Source organism: Nymphaea colorata, chromosome 8 (genome assembly GCF_008831285.2).
Source record: "Nymphaea colorata isolate Beijing-Zhang1983 chromosome 8, ASM883128v2, whole genome shotgun sequence".
In the NCBI taxonomy this organism is placed as follows: domain Eukaryota; kingdom Viridiplantae; phylum Streptophyta; class Magnoliopsida; order Nymphaeales; family Nymphaeaceae; genus Nymphaea; species Nymphaea colorata.
The window spans coordinates 15,798,253-15,812,990 of record NC_045145.1 but is presented as its reverse complement, the minus strand read 5'-3'; the positions used below and the strand labels follow the sequence as shown (position 1 = coordinate 15,812,990).

General features: G+C 40.5%; 2 protein-coding genes and 1 non-coding gene across 3 annotated transcripts; 2 read left to right on the top strand and 1 right to left on the bottom strand.

The window, feature by feature from the left end:
* Positions 1-877: 877 nt before the first annotated feature.
* On the bottom strand, positions 878-3,643 carry LOC116259749 (non-functional NADPH-dependent codeinone reductase 2-like). The gene is made up of 4 exons (XM_031637675.2): positions 3,203-3,643; positions 1,932-2,178; positions 1,526-1,705; positions 878-1,295 (listed from the first exon to the last, which is right to left on the bottom strand). The coding sequence occupies exons 1-4, from the start codon at positions 3,613-3,615 to the stop codon at positions 1,074-1,076; spliced, it is 1,062 nt and encodes a 353-aa protein (XP_031493535.1). The 5' UTR covers positions 3,616-3,643; the 3' UTR covers positions 878-1,073.
* A 2,180-nt stretch (positions 3,644-5,823) lies between these two features.
* Positions 5,824-5,895, top strand: TRNAM-CAU (transfer RNA methionine (anticodon CAU)). Its single transcript has one exon. It is a non-coding gene; the product is annotated as a tRNA-Met (tRNA).
* Positions 5,896-8,063: 2,168 nt separating this feature from the next.
* LOC116259551 (PHD finger protein PERSISTENT TAPETAL CELL 1) lies at positions 8,064-11,877 on the top strand. The gene is made up of 3 exons (XM_031637407.1): positions 8,064-8,364; positions 9,312-9,651; positions 10,539-11,877. Exons 1-3 carry the CDS (start codon positions 8,064-8,066, stop codon positions 11,875-11,877), a joined length of 1,980 nt encoding a protein of 659 aa, XP_031493267.1.
* Positions 11,878-14,738: the final 2,861 nt, after the last annotated feature.

Here is a 14,738-nt window from a genome sequence, read left to right as displayed (position 1 = left end):
TGCATTATTTTCATTTGGTCTAAACACGTAAACTAGCTTCTCTGTGTCTGGCAGCTACAATTGACTTTATGCATGACTATAAAGTTAAACATATCGAAAACTGTTAATGAATTAGGCGTTGAACATCAAAAGATCCTGTTCTGATGCTGGATGAATCACTAAATTTATCTAGACTAAGTGAATGCAAAGAACGAAAATAAAAGAGAAACCCAAAATGCATAATCAGAAACCGAACAACTGCATAGCAATCCGGAAGATATTTCGGTTGGGCTATTTCACAAGCCGGATGGGCCATTTTATTTCTTTGCTACTTGCTTTTTCCACTCATAAGGTCTACGGGGCGTTTGGATGATACCTTACCTAACCCAGTTTGGAGTGCAAGGACAAGTGATGTAAATTGAATACTTTTTCATATCATATTGATTCAGTGATCTGAAATAAGATCTTACGCAATGCTGAAAAATTAATGCTAAAACTAAATAATTGGATGCTAGATTTCCGATTTTTTTTTTTATTGCTTAGGAGACCTTCATCATTTGGGCAACCAAGCATCGAGTTTGATGCTGGGTATAAAGGAGATTAACTAAAGGAAAGTTTAACTCAAGATTTCATTAAAAAAAAAAGATTATTACGAAATGCACCGTAAGACCCTTTAAATAGTTGGGAGGTGGGACTATGGATTTGAATCTAATTACATGGATCTGGATCTACTTAAATCCAACGACAAGGATTGTTGCGCGTCAACGACACGATGTCTCTCCTACAAGATTGGTCGTTGCATAGACTGCAGAACAGGCCACCGAGAACGCACACAGAACTACTCAGCCGCAACTACTTAAATCATTCCTCCCTCCACTCCACACCTCGCACGACCACATACAATTTGGCAAATGCATTAACAGCACCGTCCTGGCAAATTGAAACGCAGAATCTGAGTTGTTATAAACAGCTCAGAAGGAAGCTACGAATTATAAGAGTAGTTGACAAAGACACATTATTCCTGGTGTTTCTGCACCTTTGGGAGTCTCTTCCTTCCAATAGAGAGAAAAGCAGTGACATCTTATGAGGGTTAACTAGTCCTCATCCCAAAGCTCCTCTATCGTTTTGTACGGCCCATCTGGAGATATGAAAATGTCGCAGGGGAATATTCTTCGCTGTGGGAGACAGTTGATCGTTTGCATCTCTTCCTGACTAAGATGCCAATCGAAGATGTCAAGGTTTTCCTTTAACCTTTCCTTATTGAAGCTTTTCACCATGAGGCTCACACCTTGTTGAAGTCCCCACTTCAAACAAACCTGCGAAGATGAAAAGGGAAATTGTAAATTTGCAGAGACATCTTCTAGAGATGCAAATTTTCCAGCATTAATCCTCATTGCTTGAGCCAAATACAAACCATAAGAATTTTAGCATTTAAATAAGACCACATCCTACCCTTTTCTTGTGGGAATATCTATATCAAGATAATGTATGGGATCTTCAGGACTTATTCACCCAATTGAAGGCAAGTTCAAGATTTTCTCAGTACCTGAGCAACACTTTTTCCTCTAGCTTCAGCTATCTGCTGAAGTTCTTTGTTGTCCATAACTGCATTGGAACCCCAAAGAGCTCCTTTCCCTCCCAGAGGAGAATATGCACTCACATGAACGCCCTTCTCCGCACAGAATTGCCTCAGCTTGCTTTGATTCCAAAGAGGGTGCATTTCCACCTGAAGTGCAACAAAGAACACCATATAAAGCTGAGCCAAACATCAATCCATTTCTTTTCTCCATCTAGCCAAGAGAAAAGCTTCACCATACCAACCATATGCATTTGTCAGTTTTTTTTCTATTGAAACAGCATGTAGATATGACCTTTACAAAACAGGAAAGGGATCATGACTGAGGAGGACGAGATGTGGCCGCAAAGTTAAGTGAACTAGAGATTGGCGTTACCTGATTTACTGAAGGTGGAATGGTAGCTGCTGCTAACAGCTGAGAAAGCTTCTTGCAAGAGAAATTGCAAACCCCAATGGATTTTGTGAGGCCCAGCTCCTGACACTCTTCCATGGCTTTCCATGTGGAAATCATATCAAAAGGAAGGATATCATCTTTAGGAAATTCTAGGCACATTGCCTCAGACTTCCTTAACCTCACAGGCCAGTGAATAAGATACAGATCAAGATAATCCAATTGCAGAGCTCTGTGGATTAAGAAACATTGGAGTAACAGTTTAACAAATGCCAATCAAAGACACATAAAAGAGACAGATGGCAACTCAATAGATGATGGACATTAACCAAAACTGGGACGCTAGTTGACATTGCATTCTAGAGCTAGCCAGGTATCAGATTTAAGCTGAACAGTTTGGTTGCCCTTTTCCCATTGAGTCATGTTGAACTTGGTAGAAAGATGCGGCTTTGATTCTTGTTGAATGTGGATCAACCAAGAATCAACTGGCGTTTCCTAATTGCAGATAAATTATTCTACAGAATTTCAAGGATGATGTAATCTAGAAAAGCAGCAGACTGCCAGTCTGACAGCCATGGTCAGTCCCACTACACCAACGCTTTTGTGTCTCGAAAATTGTCTTCACTGTGAGGCCTACTTCTGGATATCAGATGTTACGACTATAAAATAAGATGCTGCATTGTTAATGCGGTTAATAATGTTGTTTCTTTGAGCAGCATGTGTTTCAATAAAAGACGCATCCCCTCTTTGTTCTTGATTCATTCAACCTAAACATATGAAGTCGAACTCCCTAGTGCCATGTCAACAGTCCCATCCTAACCCTCGGACATCTTATCCGGCCATGTCAAAAAAGAAAAGCAAAAGAAACAGAGCTACTGCAATAACTGAGACTTCTAAGAATATGCTATGATGGGAGCTAAAACAGTGCATATATAAACACGATATAGAGGCCACAAATATGAGAGGGACATTATTCTAAGAAACATGTTGCTGGGAACTTCCAGTATACTGTAACAAGCGCATCTTAAGGAGCAAAACTTAACCATTCAATTTGAAAACGTCATTGGGTTCTACTTTTGTTCAAGTTCCAAGCTATTTTCAGACATCATCGCGGTGTTCTTCAGCAGGCAAAGAGCATTACAGAGAACCCGCACATGATCCGAACACAAACTTGGTCGGAAACGCGATGGACCCCGATATCACCTGCACCACCAAACAAATTAATCTCTGGATGAGTTAAAGAGCCTTTTACTTACTGCAGCGTTTTTCGGAGGGCAGGCAGGACAAGGTCAGGGTGAGCGTCGGTGCACCAGAGCTTGGACGTGACAAAGAAGTGTTCTCGGCCGGCCAGCAGGCCGGAGCCCAGCGCCTGAGTCAGAACCTCGCCCAGCGGCTCCTCAGATTGGTAAATGGCGGCCGAGTCGAAATGGCGGTACCCGGATTCTATTGCATCGATCACGGCCGATTTCATGGCCGCAGTTGCGACGAATGGGTGCGCGGCTGTCCCCATGCCGACCAGGGGCATCCGATGGCCGGAGTTAAGGGTCACCTCAGGTATCTCCATTCCCCCTTTCCTTTCGCGCGCTCTGGTTTTCTTTCCTCTTCCCTTCTGTCGACTCTCCCTTCCCTTCTTTCTCCTCCCGGGTAGTGAAGTCCTCCCGAACACCATGTGTATTCGGTGTCTGGAAGAGAAGGATGGCCCACTTCCATGAATTTACAGACACGTTTCACGTGCGCCTGAGATATCGATGGATTTCCGTCTGATCTTCAACTGCAGAGTTTAGTCGAGTATTTGGGTGTTCATCTTTCGTGTGATGTGGACGGCAGCGGCCCACAAACGCTCAAGCGAAAAAAACAGTAAAAACAAATTTACGCGGAAAGAACTAGGGAAAAAATGCACTTCCTCGTACATGAGCCTTTTAATGAGATATTTAAGACAAATTTAAATAGCAAGCAAGCGAAAAAGAAAAGGAAAAAGCAACAACAGTACAGCAGAACGAGAGAGCACGGCAGCTGGCCTGCGTTTTCTCATTATTCACAGACATCAGTGCATTACACTAAAATACGGTCCTGCCGTTCCAAGTCGGCGATGCTTTACGGGGAGATGCAATCGTGAAACAAGGCCTGCCGTTTCACACTAATGGCGTAACTACAAGCGAAATGGAAACGATGTGCGTCCCTGAGGCTTACGAGTTTTCCTTGCTCCAGACTTGCTGGTCCTGCCAGCATGCCACCTTCTTCCTTTCTCTGCCCGACGACGGCTTCCGGCTCCTTTTCTGGAGGAAGGAGAGAGAGAGTCACTGGTGTTCCGGCATAGCTTCGACGAAGCACTATTCTTTCTTCTCCGGCGCGTCTCTGCTGACAGACCCTGCTCCGACGAACCATCATCTCCTGAACGTCTTCACATACGCAGCCTATGGACAGGGTAAAACATAAGAGAAAGCGGTGAATCTTGACCCTTTGGAACTCCCACACATCCGCAGCCTAGGACAGGGTAGAACATAAGAGAAAGCGATGAATCACGATATATCACAACAAATAGCAAGCACTATATTTAAAACCTATCGACTGTATTGAATGTTATTAAATATAGTGCTTGCTACTTGTTGTGATATATATATATATATATACAAACTAATTTCAATTTCTATTTGTTCTCGAAACTACTACAAACGCACACAAACACATTTTTAATGATGTGCATCATTCACTCACTTATATGTATACAATCTTTTTATTTTGGACAAGTACCAAGCAAATTCCAAATATATGTGCTCAAGCAAGCACCTCACAGCAAGCTATTATCAGTCAATTAATCGTCCTTTGAAATTCAATTGTAAATAAAGGAATAAATGTACCTGAGATTCACAACGAAGCACAAATAATCATGTGTAACACCAAATTACGCTACCAAATTTGTTCTAAAAAAAATGATGTGTTTAACCTAGATAATTTCATGAATGGCCTTGGTTGCATACGATCCCGTTGCCAGTAGTTGTATAAGAGCATCAACAGATACTGAACACCACACCATTCTCAACCCTTTCTAATGCTAATAATGAAAACTATATCCTTGACAACTTCATTATTACAACAGATCGTGAATTTTGATAAATTCACCATTACGTGACATAATGAAGTTATAAGCCAAATGACCTATACCTTGGTCTCATATAGGGTACTTCTTACAAGTAGAACAATATATTTTCTTTTCATATAAAGTTCTAAAATAGATGAACAATCCTCAATCTTAAAAATTCAAAGAACGTTATTGACATATTCCCATAGAACGTGATCAATTCAAAGAAACGAAAACGCATCCACAAGTAATGTGGGGATTCATGAATATGTGGCTTTGCTTGTATACAAAACTGGATTTTCCTCATTAATCCAACGGATTGGGAAATTTGATTTTCTATATAACTTGATTCCGATTAAAAGCTCTTCAAATGCACAAGGCTTTTTGAAGAATGCAAAACACATTTTAAAACATTGCTTCTTAAATCACATATCTTATGGTTGAAAATTAATGCAGATGGTGTTCGAGGCCTGGTGGTGAATATGTGCGCTCATGCATCGTCATCAAAGTGCAAGAGAGAGCAGGGGCCCATGCATGCACAGACACGCACAGGGAAAATAATTGATGTTATTATGAACTTGTTTGGGTATTCGGACCAGCTTGTTGTACGTGCAAAATAAATGCTACCTAATCTGATATCGAATCCCACAGGGAAAGGTGGAGCCTCGATGATGCTTCCGTAAGATTAAGAAGTTGGGTTTTGAATTTTCTTTTAATATGGGACTAATGGGACAGGAACCAAAACAAGCAAGAGTTTCAAACACACTTATAAAAATTTGGTTGCACGCATATCAACAAATCAGAGTGGCGCAGCGGAAGCGTGGTGGGCCCATAACCCACAGGTCCCAGGATCGAAACCTGGCTCTGATAAATAAACCTCAGTGAGCTTCCGAACATTCTGGTCTTTCTTTTTTTATTGAAACCTTTTAGCCAACTGATCTCGATCAGGTCGTGAATCTGATACCTGCCAATGTCCTTTCCCCCCTTTGAAACAGGGACATAGACATATTGCCTCCTCCTTTGAAATAGGGACATAGACGTCTTTTCCCCCCCTTTGAAGTAGGGACACAGAGTCTTTTTTTTCGGCTTGTTATTAACAGGGGAAAAGTTTTCATACATGTCCAACGCAAAATTCCTCCCATGCTGGGAAACAAACGCTTGCTTGCCCATCCACCCTCCCCTCTCCCCACGTGACCGATGAAAGACGGCTGCCCATGGGGAGAGTAACAGCGCGTTGCGTCGCTGGTTGGGAACCCTTTCCCTTGATCCTCATTTTCTCACCGTTGACGCAGAAACTTCTCAAATCTGGAATCACAGACCTTGTGCCTGGGAAAATGTCAGCGGGGATGAACACCGTATATTTCTAATTCTCTGCGCTCCACACAAATCGGAATTCAGTGGGATGTAAATGGATTTAGTTACTGAAGAACTCAGATGAGATTGTTGTTCAGGTTTGGATTCGATATGTAGTTTCAAAACCGATTTTAGATCAGAATCTGATAGATGTCTGATTGAAATTTAGTACCCATATAACCCAATTACATATCAATGTCAGATCTCATGCTTCCAATCCGGTTTTAGAAAAGAGACTCCAAATCTGAATCCAAACCCAAATCTCGCTAAGTCGAATTCAGTAAAGGTTGGATCCAACACAAACTGAACCATCTGCGTCTCTAAATTAACTCCAAGTTGCCAATTGATTAAAATTAAGAACGTAGTTGTTCTAAAATTCTTTTCTTCATATACACAAGAGGAACGTTTTTCTCATCGTTAAGCTCCTTTCTTAATCCGAAGATGTTAAACAGCCCCACCTCTAATCATCTGGTTCTGCGCATGGATATCTCAGTAACGAATCTGGATCAGATTAATTAGTTAAATTCCATCAGTTTTTTTCCACGTAATTTCATTCATATCCAGCTTTGATCTGATTCAAGGCGCCACAAAAACATTAAATTCATTTCATCTTCTATGATCATGATATTTTCGGTGCATGCTTTTCCCCATTTGAATTTTTCTCAACTGCATTCAGTATGACCCGATACCGCGGGACCGAGAGGGTACTGGTACTCACCAGTGACCAAGGCCATGAAAATGCCAGATCATTTACCATTTCCATAATATGTTTTCACATAAAAAATGTGAGCCAGATCAGCCATATTAATCTGATCTAATCCCCCACACAGATCACGTAGATCCACAAAACCAATTCATGATATGAAAGATCTAAATGCATGAGATCCTAAGTACACTGACCAAAGTCCACCTGCCAATTAGAAAAAATTAAATTTGCCAGGGAAAATCTGCAAAAATTTTCCAAATAGGGATTTGGGGATTTAATAAGATAATTGAGAAGATGCCTTCCTAATTTTTCCCGTTTCGAGGATCTAAGGGTGTTTTAGAACTTGGGTAGGGAGCCGTCAACTAAAATATCGTGTTTGCAGTTTAAAGGAATAAGATTTACGAGAATCAAACTGACCACCGAATTGTGACGATTAAGTCAGTCCAACCAGCTATACTATCCTCTTTGGGACTAGATAATTGAGAATGAATATGGTTAGACATAAGAGTTTGCGGATTATGATTTTAAGTACTACTTAACTCTGTGGGCTTACCATGGACTACCGCATCTAAGTTTTAGGAGATCTGATCGGGAGACGGTTACAAGATCAATGACTCCGGTTGAACGGCACTAAGATAATGGACCATCTGCAGAGTCCATGGATGCATGACCTGCCTGAGCTGAATATAACTATGTGCAGGGGAGCCAAGAACAAAAGCGTGGCTCAATTATTTTATCGGAAGTCCAAACAGCAATGCCAGAGCTCCTCCCCTATCAAATCGAAGTTTAAATCTTCTTGGATTTTTTTGAAGCAGTTCATGCTTCCAGTGAGTCCCTCCATTTTTTATTTCACTGGGCACTAATGGCGTGAGCCATCTGTATTATTTCACCCCCCCCACCAGCTCGCTTGTCTCCTCTGCACCACAGGCCCCTTCCCTCCGATGCCTGGCGACCGGATTTTCCAGGGAGGACTACAACAATGTGCACCACCATCGCCGGGAGTTTGAGGAAGAGGAGAAGGGAGACCATTTTCACGTTCAATAGTTTCTGCGATGCGGGGATCCCGGCTGAGTTCCGAGGACCATTTTATGACAACATCCATGCGCTGCTAGAGTTTGGCCACCAAGAGAATGATGGAACGGAAGGGATGCGGGCGTGGTCTTTCCGATTCGAAGTTAGCCATGGTTCTCCATTACATGTGTCTCTCTTCGTTGTTGAAGAACGACCAGCACTAGCAGAGGGAAGAGCTCAACCTTATTGCTATCAATGCAAACACATAGGTAATTTTTATGTTCCTTTCTTTGCTAGTTGAATATGACTAACTAACCAGTCTTCATGTCCTTAAGGGGTACAAGAGAAGTACTCCTGCATCCAGTAGGTTAGAGGGCTGAAGAGAACCTTCATGTAGAGAGAGAGAGAGAGAGAGAGAGAGACCTTTGGAAGTGAGAGTACACCAATTTGAGAACTCAAAGAGGACAAGTGAAGAACAATCAAGCTTGGGAAACTAAAGCTGCAAGGGCACTTGGGTTCATAAATATGCGATGCACCACCGCTCTTGGGAAGTTGGACGGTCCATATTGACAGTAAACTTGGCGGTGACCCATAATTTGAATAGAGCCTCCTGAATTAACTTGTTCATGTTTCATGTTCATGCAACCTTGCGCTGAAAGTAAGGGGGGATCTAGCATGAAAAATGGTTCATGCTTTCTTCAATGGTTTGACTAATTTTTACACAATCTATAGTTAAAATTGAATGGTATGGATGAAGGACTTGTAATATTCAATATTTACTCATTATCTACACACATGCACGTGTTCATGCGTGCGCAAACACATAAATACATGCACACCGACATATGATGCAACGTTTACGTGTGTAGACGGTCATACTAAAGGGGAACCATGAATGCGAACGCTCTTATTTGGAGCATATATACGTTTCTATTCGCGCTCTTAGTTGGTGCATACATCTGTATTTCCCCTTGTCATGAAAAAAATTGTATGTTCTGCTTGTCACTATCTGGATCTTCTGATCTATGCTATAGTTTTCCGAAGAATTCCCCATACGAAGCCACTAGGTGCATACATAAAAGGTGTTGGAGATAGAAAACTTAAATCAAATTTCAGCAATGTGGTGAGCATCGCATTAAAGATATTGATATTTTAGCTCATTTTCTCACTAGGAAAAAGCGATTACTTAACAAGGATAATGTTTACCGAATCACAGGATGGGGCCATCACTTGGTGTGCAGCAAGAAATTCCACTTTGTGTTGCCTTCAAAGCAAACGGCACCGGAGATGGAAAAGCTTGTCCAGTCCGATGAGGATTCTTTGGCTCATTCAGCAACCAGTTCTCGCGAACGTCCAAGGTCAGGTGTGGGCTGCAGGACGACCAGGCCGCCGGCGGATATCTTGGACCTGCATGGCCATATCCTGCATGGAGTGATTCACTACAACGGGTTTGGTCATCTGCTATGCGTGAACGGCATAGAAGGTGGGTCTGATTTGGTTTGTGGCAGCCAGGTCATGGACTTCTGGCATCGAATCTGCACCAGCTTAAAAGTAAGGTACGAATCATATTAATTAATGAATTGAATGTGAGGCATTTTCCTGTTGTTGATTTCTAGTATCAATTCAAGCAAGTAACGCTTGAAGACTATCTCGATTGCGGTTAATCAACCTCAAAGTTTGAGGAGAATGAGTTGCGTGCGCTGCTCAGTGCACGCAATACATATAAGCCCAAACAAAAAAAGGTAGGGGGTGAGGTATTTTGAAAATTATTTTAAAAAAAGTGTTCTCTTAAGTCATTTAACTTTTTTCAGTTTTTTTTTTTTTAATGCACATGCACCAGTATAACATACACAACCCGCTTCGCAAGTTCAGGAGTCTAACCTGTGAGCTACCATGTTGGTAGCATATACTTGGAATACCTGTGTACTTTTTATAACTAAACTCATTCAAACTACTACTTTTACTTGATTTAACTTGTTTCAAACTCAGTTTACATTAATTTTTTGCAAGCTATTGGTGTATATATTACTTTTTTATTTAAATGTTGCTTTTATTTTGAACTATATACATATATATATATATACTAAACCTATACTCGCACCCATGTGATTTAAGGTCTAACCTATAATTCATTTTCTGCAACAAATTCATCTAAATGTTAGTTCAAGTTGATTGAAGTGCCCGTTTCGGCTTGTCTTCTAGTATACTTATAACTTTGGCAGTTTGACATATACCTACAATGGCCCAAAGAAATGAATGTGGATACTGTTTCAGAATCAGATGCATTTCCTCCCTCCTACAGGCCTATCCGGTCACTTCTCCCTTTTATAATAATTTGGAAGTACATGACTTCATTCATCCAGATGAAGATCGATGCTCCATAATGTTCTTTTCTGCTTCAACTATGTTCTTTTCTTTGACATGTTAGTGGTGACACTGGTAGACAGATTAGCATAAATGATACGTCAAAGAAGAAATCAATGGACTTGAGGGTGTTACATGGAGTTGCCTACGGTCAGCCATGGTTTGGAAGATGGGGATACAATTTTGGACGGGGAAGTTTTGGTGTCAATCACGAGATGTACCAGAAGTCGATGGAAACAGTTCGAAGCTTTCGTTTATCTTCAGTTACAAACTCCCTTGCGGTTTCCAATTATGATATCCTGACCATTGTCTCCAAATACCAGAAGCTATCCGGCGATTCCTTACAAACACTAGGCCATCTGTTTCATTATGTCATGGAACTGAAATCTTGCTTAGTACATGATCCGGTTCAAATCGAACATGCTGTTCTACCAATGAACCAGTGCCGGTGGTCGTCCAAACGAGTTGAGATGGCAACTTTAGTGATCATAGAATCACTAAAGAACAATGGAAGCAAGTGGGTCTCAAGGCAGCAAGTGAGAGATTCAGCCAGAGCTTACATTGGTGACACTGGCCTACTTGATTTTGTGTTGAAGTCTCTAGGAAACCAAGTAATTGGAAATTATGTCGTTCGCCGGGCAGTGAATCCGGTGACCAGAGTGCTTGAATACTGCTTGGAAGAAGCAAACAACTGTTTTAACAATTCTGACAGCATTTCTCCTAATGCCAAGAAGGTCTCCTCCAAGTCTCAACTTGGGCTCACTCATTTACAGCTTGTGAGAGATCTGCTCTACCTGTACAGCACAATCTTGAGACAATGCAGGCCTGTCTGTGGGCTTACAAGAGCCATACTTGATGCCAAACACTTAATTAAGGATTACAGTGAAGAATCATTACGTGCTGAATGTAAGAATCGAGATAAACTCACATTTCTTTGTGCGCTTTCTGTTAGTAGGGATGAGGAGCAAGTAGAGGATGAGAGGAGCAGGGAACTGCTACCACTTGAGGTGATTACTCTTCCTCACCGGGCTACTGTTGGTGACTTGAAGAGAGAAGTTGAGAGACACTTCAGAGAGATATACTTTAGTTTAAGAAGCTTCAAAGCCGAATCTCTAATGGATTTTAATGCGGAGGACAGTGATTTGCTTTGCCAGATAGTTAACTCGGGCAGCAAACTTATGATTAATGGGAGGATTGAGGAGAAGGCTCTGATATATGAAAGTGGCAGTGATGAGCGCGTACTGTACTGCTCCTGTGGTGCAAAGGAAGATGATGGGGAGCGCATGGTGTGTTGTGATGTCTGTGAGGTTTGGCAGCACACGCGTTGTGCGAAGATCTCAAACAGTGAGGAAGTTCCAAAAATATTTCTGTGCAGCCGATGTGAGCACCACATTATGCTCTTTCCTACTTTACTGTAATGGATTATGTTAGAAGGCTATTAGGTAATCTACTTATCACCTACTTTTCTTTGAAAAGAATATGTATTAGCTCATAAGAAAGTAAGCGCAAAAGAGAAATGAAAGAAAGATAGAAAGGGTTTAACTGCAGAGAGTAACAGATCAAGGCAGTGTACTGAAACCGAAGACCATTAAGAATTAGATGGTCATTCTTGAAGCAAGTTGTCTATTAACTTTGTTGTTCTATGTTGATAATCAAATTCGTCAATTCTTTTGAAAATTTTACAAACGCTGGCCTTGCTTTTTAGTGGTATAACAAAGGCACGTTAGCTTTGAATTTCTTTCAATTTAACTCCTTTTCTATTGCCATTCAGGCTTTCGTTTCCTGGTCACACTTTTAAAGGTTAAACGTGCTTTTAGAACCTCTTATTTTTTTCCTTATCTCGTAAATTCGGTTACATTCAGGGGGTGTTTGATGTCTCAGAATTTTGATTATGGAATCATAATTCCATAATCAAATTTCCGCCTCAACCTCGAATTGGAATGACAATTCTAGTTCCAATTTTCCTTTTAGTTTGATATTATGGAATTTTGACTTTAGAATAAAAAATAATTTTCTTTGATGAAAATGGAATTGAAATTCTAGAATTCATGAATGAAAGATATTCCAGAATTCTAGAATCATAATTCCACCTCCTAGGGTGGGATCATAATTCTAGAATTTTGATTCTGGAATGAGCTTATAATTCCATAAAAAAAAATCTTTGTTTGATAATGCATTTGCCATTTTTTAAAGAATGAGAATAATGATTCTAAAATTCCATTGATTCCAAGTGAATCAAACGCCTCCTCGGGGACATGCATAAGGGTGCTAAGTTCCTGATCTCTTTCACAAATGGACCCCTACATGTTATCGAGATAGGAATTAATTTACTAATGGCAGGTTAATCTCATTAAACCTGCTTCTGTGAATGGTTCCACTGGCATCAGTTGCATACAGATACAAGAAAATCTGCCATATTACAGAAATGTGTTCCTATTGACTTTTGGACGTTAAAGATGGACTGCGCAAGAAAAGCCGTTAGTTACTTGGGAAGATTATATTTGTTAAGAAAACCTAGTTAATCTATTTTTCAAAAGTCTAATCAAATGATCCTGCATGTTAATATATTTCTTGGGAATGGATCTTTAAGAATTATTTAAATAAGAAGGCAATACTGAAAGGATTATGTGATATATGTCCTATTTTGTACTATTTTATTTAAAGATCAATGTGGTGTTATATTTCCTGACATAATTCCAATTGTGACCCACGATTCTGAGTAAGTCCAACCTGTTTCAGGCTCAACATTTCTGTTACTGGAACCTCAAAGTCAAATGAGCTAATGAAAACTTGTACTGACCATTAGTAAGTCTGAATTTGGTGAATCTCTCTATGTGAGGATCAACTAAGGTGAGCACAAATTTTACGACACTTCTGTTGATGCTTAACAAAAATTGAAAAATTTTGTGGAAAGCTTCTCTGTAATACATTACTCAAAGCGAAACAAATATCTAAAGAAAAACACCTTGTTAATCATATTGGTAGACCTCATTAAAAATTTTAATCAATACCGTCGTGCAGAACTTAGTAGCCAGTAATACATAGTCGTATTCGTCAGATTATTCCCTGGATAGTAAAGTCATAGGGGAGTTTTCCGCAAGGAGGAAAGTGGCTGCAGCAATCAGGTTATTAGAGGAAGAAACGAGCCCAGTCAGGTGGAATACTGAAGATGTTGTATTTCATACAGATTGAAATTGGTAGAGAATAAAAATGAGCGACAGCTAAATTTGAGAGTGCTGTGTCGTGAGAAAGCAGCGGCGTAGTGTTGCGATCCTTATGGCAAGTAATCAGCAAGAGGAGAAATAATAGCATGGATTCAGGACACAGGAAAAAGCTTCCTGATCCAGCTGTAGATCCTGATCAAATGTATCTTAACAGCAATGTGCAATGAAATGTGCATTTCGTGGCAGAACCTTCACTTGTGTATAATAATGCTAGAAGTACTCTCACGAGCGCTTTGCTGATCTGGTAGGGATGACCTGTGAGCATCCAGTAAGTTGGCAGGACGTGATGAGTTCACAACCCACAAAGGAAAACTTCCTGAATGCACTCTCCATTGAGCAGAGGTAACCTCAAAGATTTTACCGACCAGATCCACTGATGTGAGGTTGGTGATTTGAAAGGCGGCTTTTTCCTTTTATGTTTAGGTAACTAAACATGAATGAGTGTTGAGTAATACATGTGAAATTACGAATAAGCATTTCTGATGATGGTGAGCAGATTTCCAGCCCGATATTCAATCCTTACTATAATTTTCACCTGAATCTGACGGCCCAGAGGACAGCTCAAGTTTCACCGGTAAGTTTTCACCTTTTTCATGCTGATTTCAGAAACATTCACCCCACTGTGCTGCCTGGACCGATTCATATACCACCCAGCTTAATCTCTCAGTCAGCCTCTTTTGGCTCATCCATAGGAATTAGATTACACACAAGAAAGTAACTCAACTAGACAAACCACAAATATTTAAGCAACCGGACACCTGTTTCCAGTGACTTCCTTTAGTTCCAAAGTAAACCAAATAGATATAATTTTAGTGCTTGGTTGGTTTCAGAAGAAGTCCTAGCTCTTCTGTTACCCACATCAGGAAATAAATCATAAAAAATGCAACCTAAGATGCACCTGTGTCTGCATAAAGAACCATAAAACCCAAAAACTGAAACTTGAATTTTTTTTTTTAGGGTTTTTCTTGGGAGGGACCCATTTGGCCATACAGTGTAATTTGTCACTGTTCTCATAGTTCTTTTGCCAGTTACTGTAAAAGGGGAAAGATTCTTGT

Coding starts and splice junctions, on each gene's coding strand:
- LOC116259551 (XM_031637407.1), top strand. CDS start 8,064: ATGTGCACCACCATCGCCGGGAGTTTGAGGAAGAGGAGAAGGGAGACC. Junction 8,365..9,311: donor CTATCAATGCAAACACATAG/GTAATTTTTATG, acceptor ACCGAATCACAG/GATGGGGCCATCACTTGGTG. Junction 9,652..10,538: donor TGCACCAGCTTAAAAGTAAG/GTACGAATCATA, acceptor TGACACTGGTAG/ACAGATTAGCATAAATGATA.
- LOC116259749 (XM_031637675.2), bottom strand. CDS start 3,615: ATGGTGTTCGGGAGGACTTCACTACCCGGGAGGAGAAAGAAGGGAAGG. Junction 1,706..1,931: donor TTCCACCTTCAGTAAATCAG/GTAACGCCAATC, acceptor GTTGCACTTCAG/GTGGAAATGCACCCTCTTTG. Junction 1,296..1,525: donor GAGGAAAAAGTGTTGCTCAG/GTACTGAGAAAA, acceptor TCATCTTCGCAG/GTTTGTTTGAAGTGGGGACT.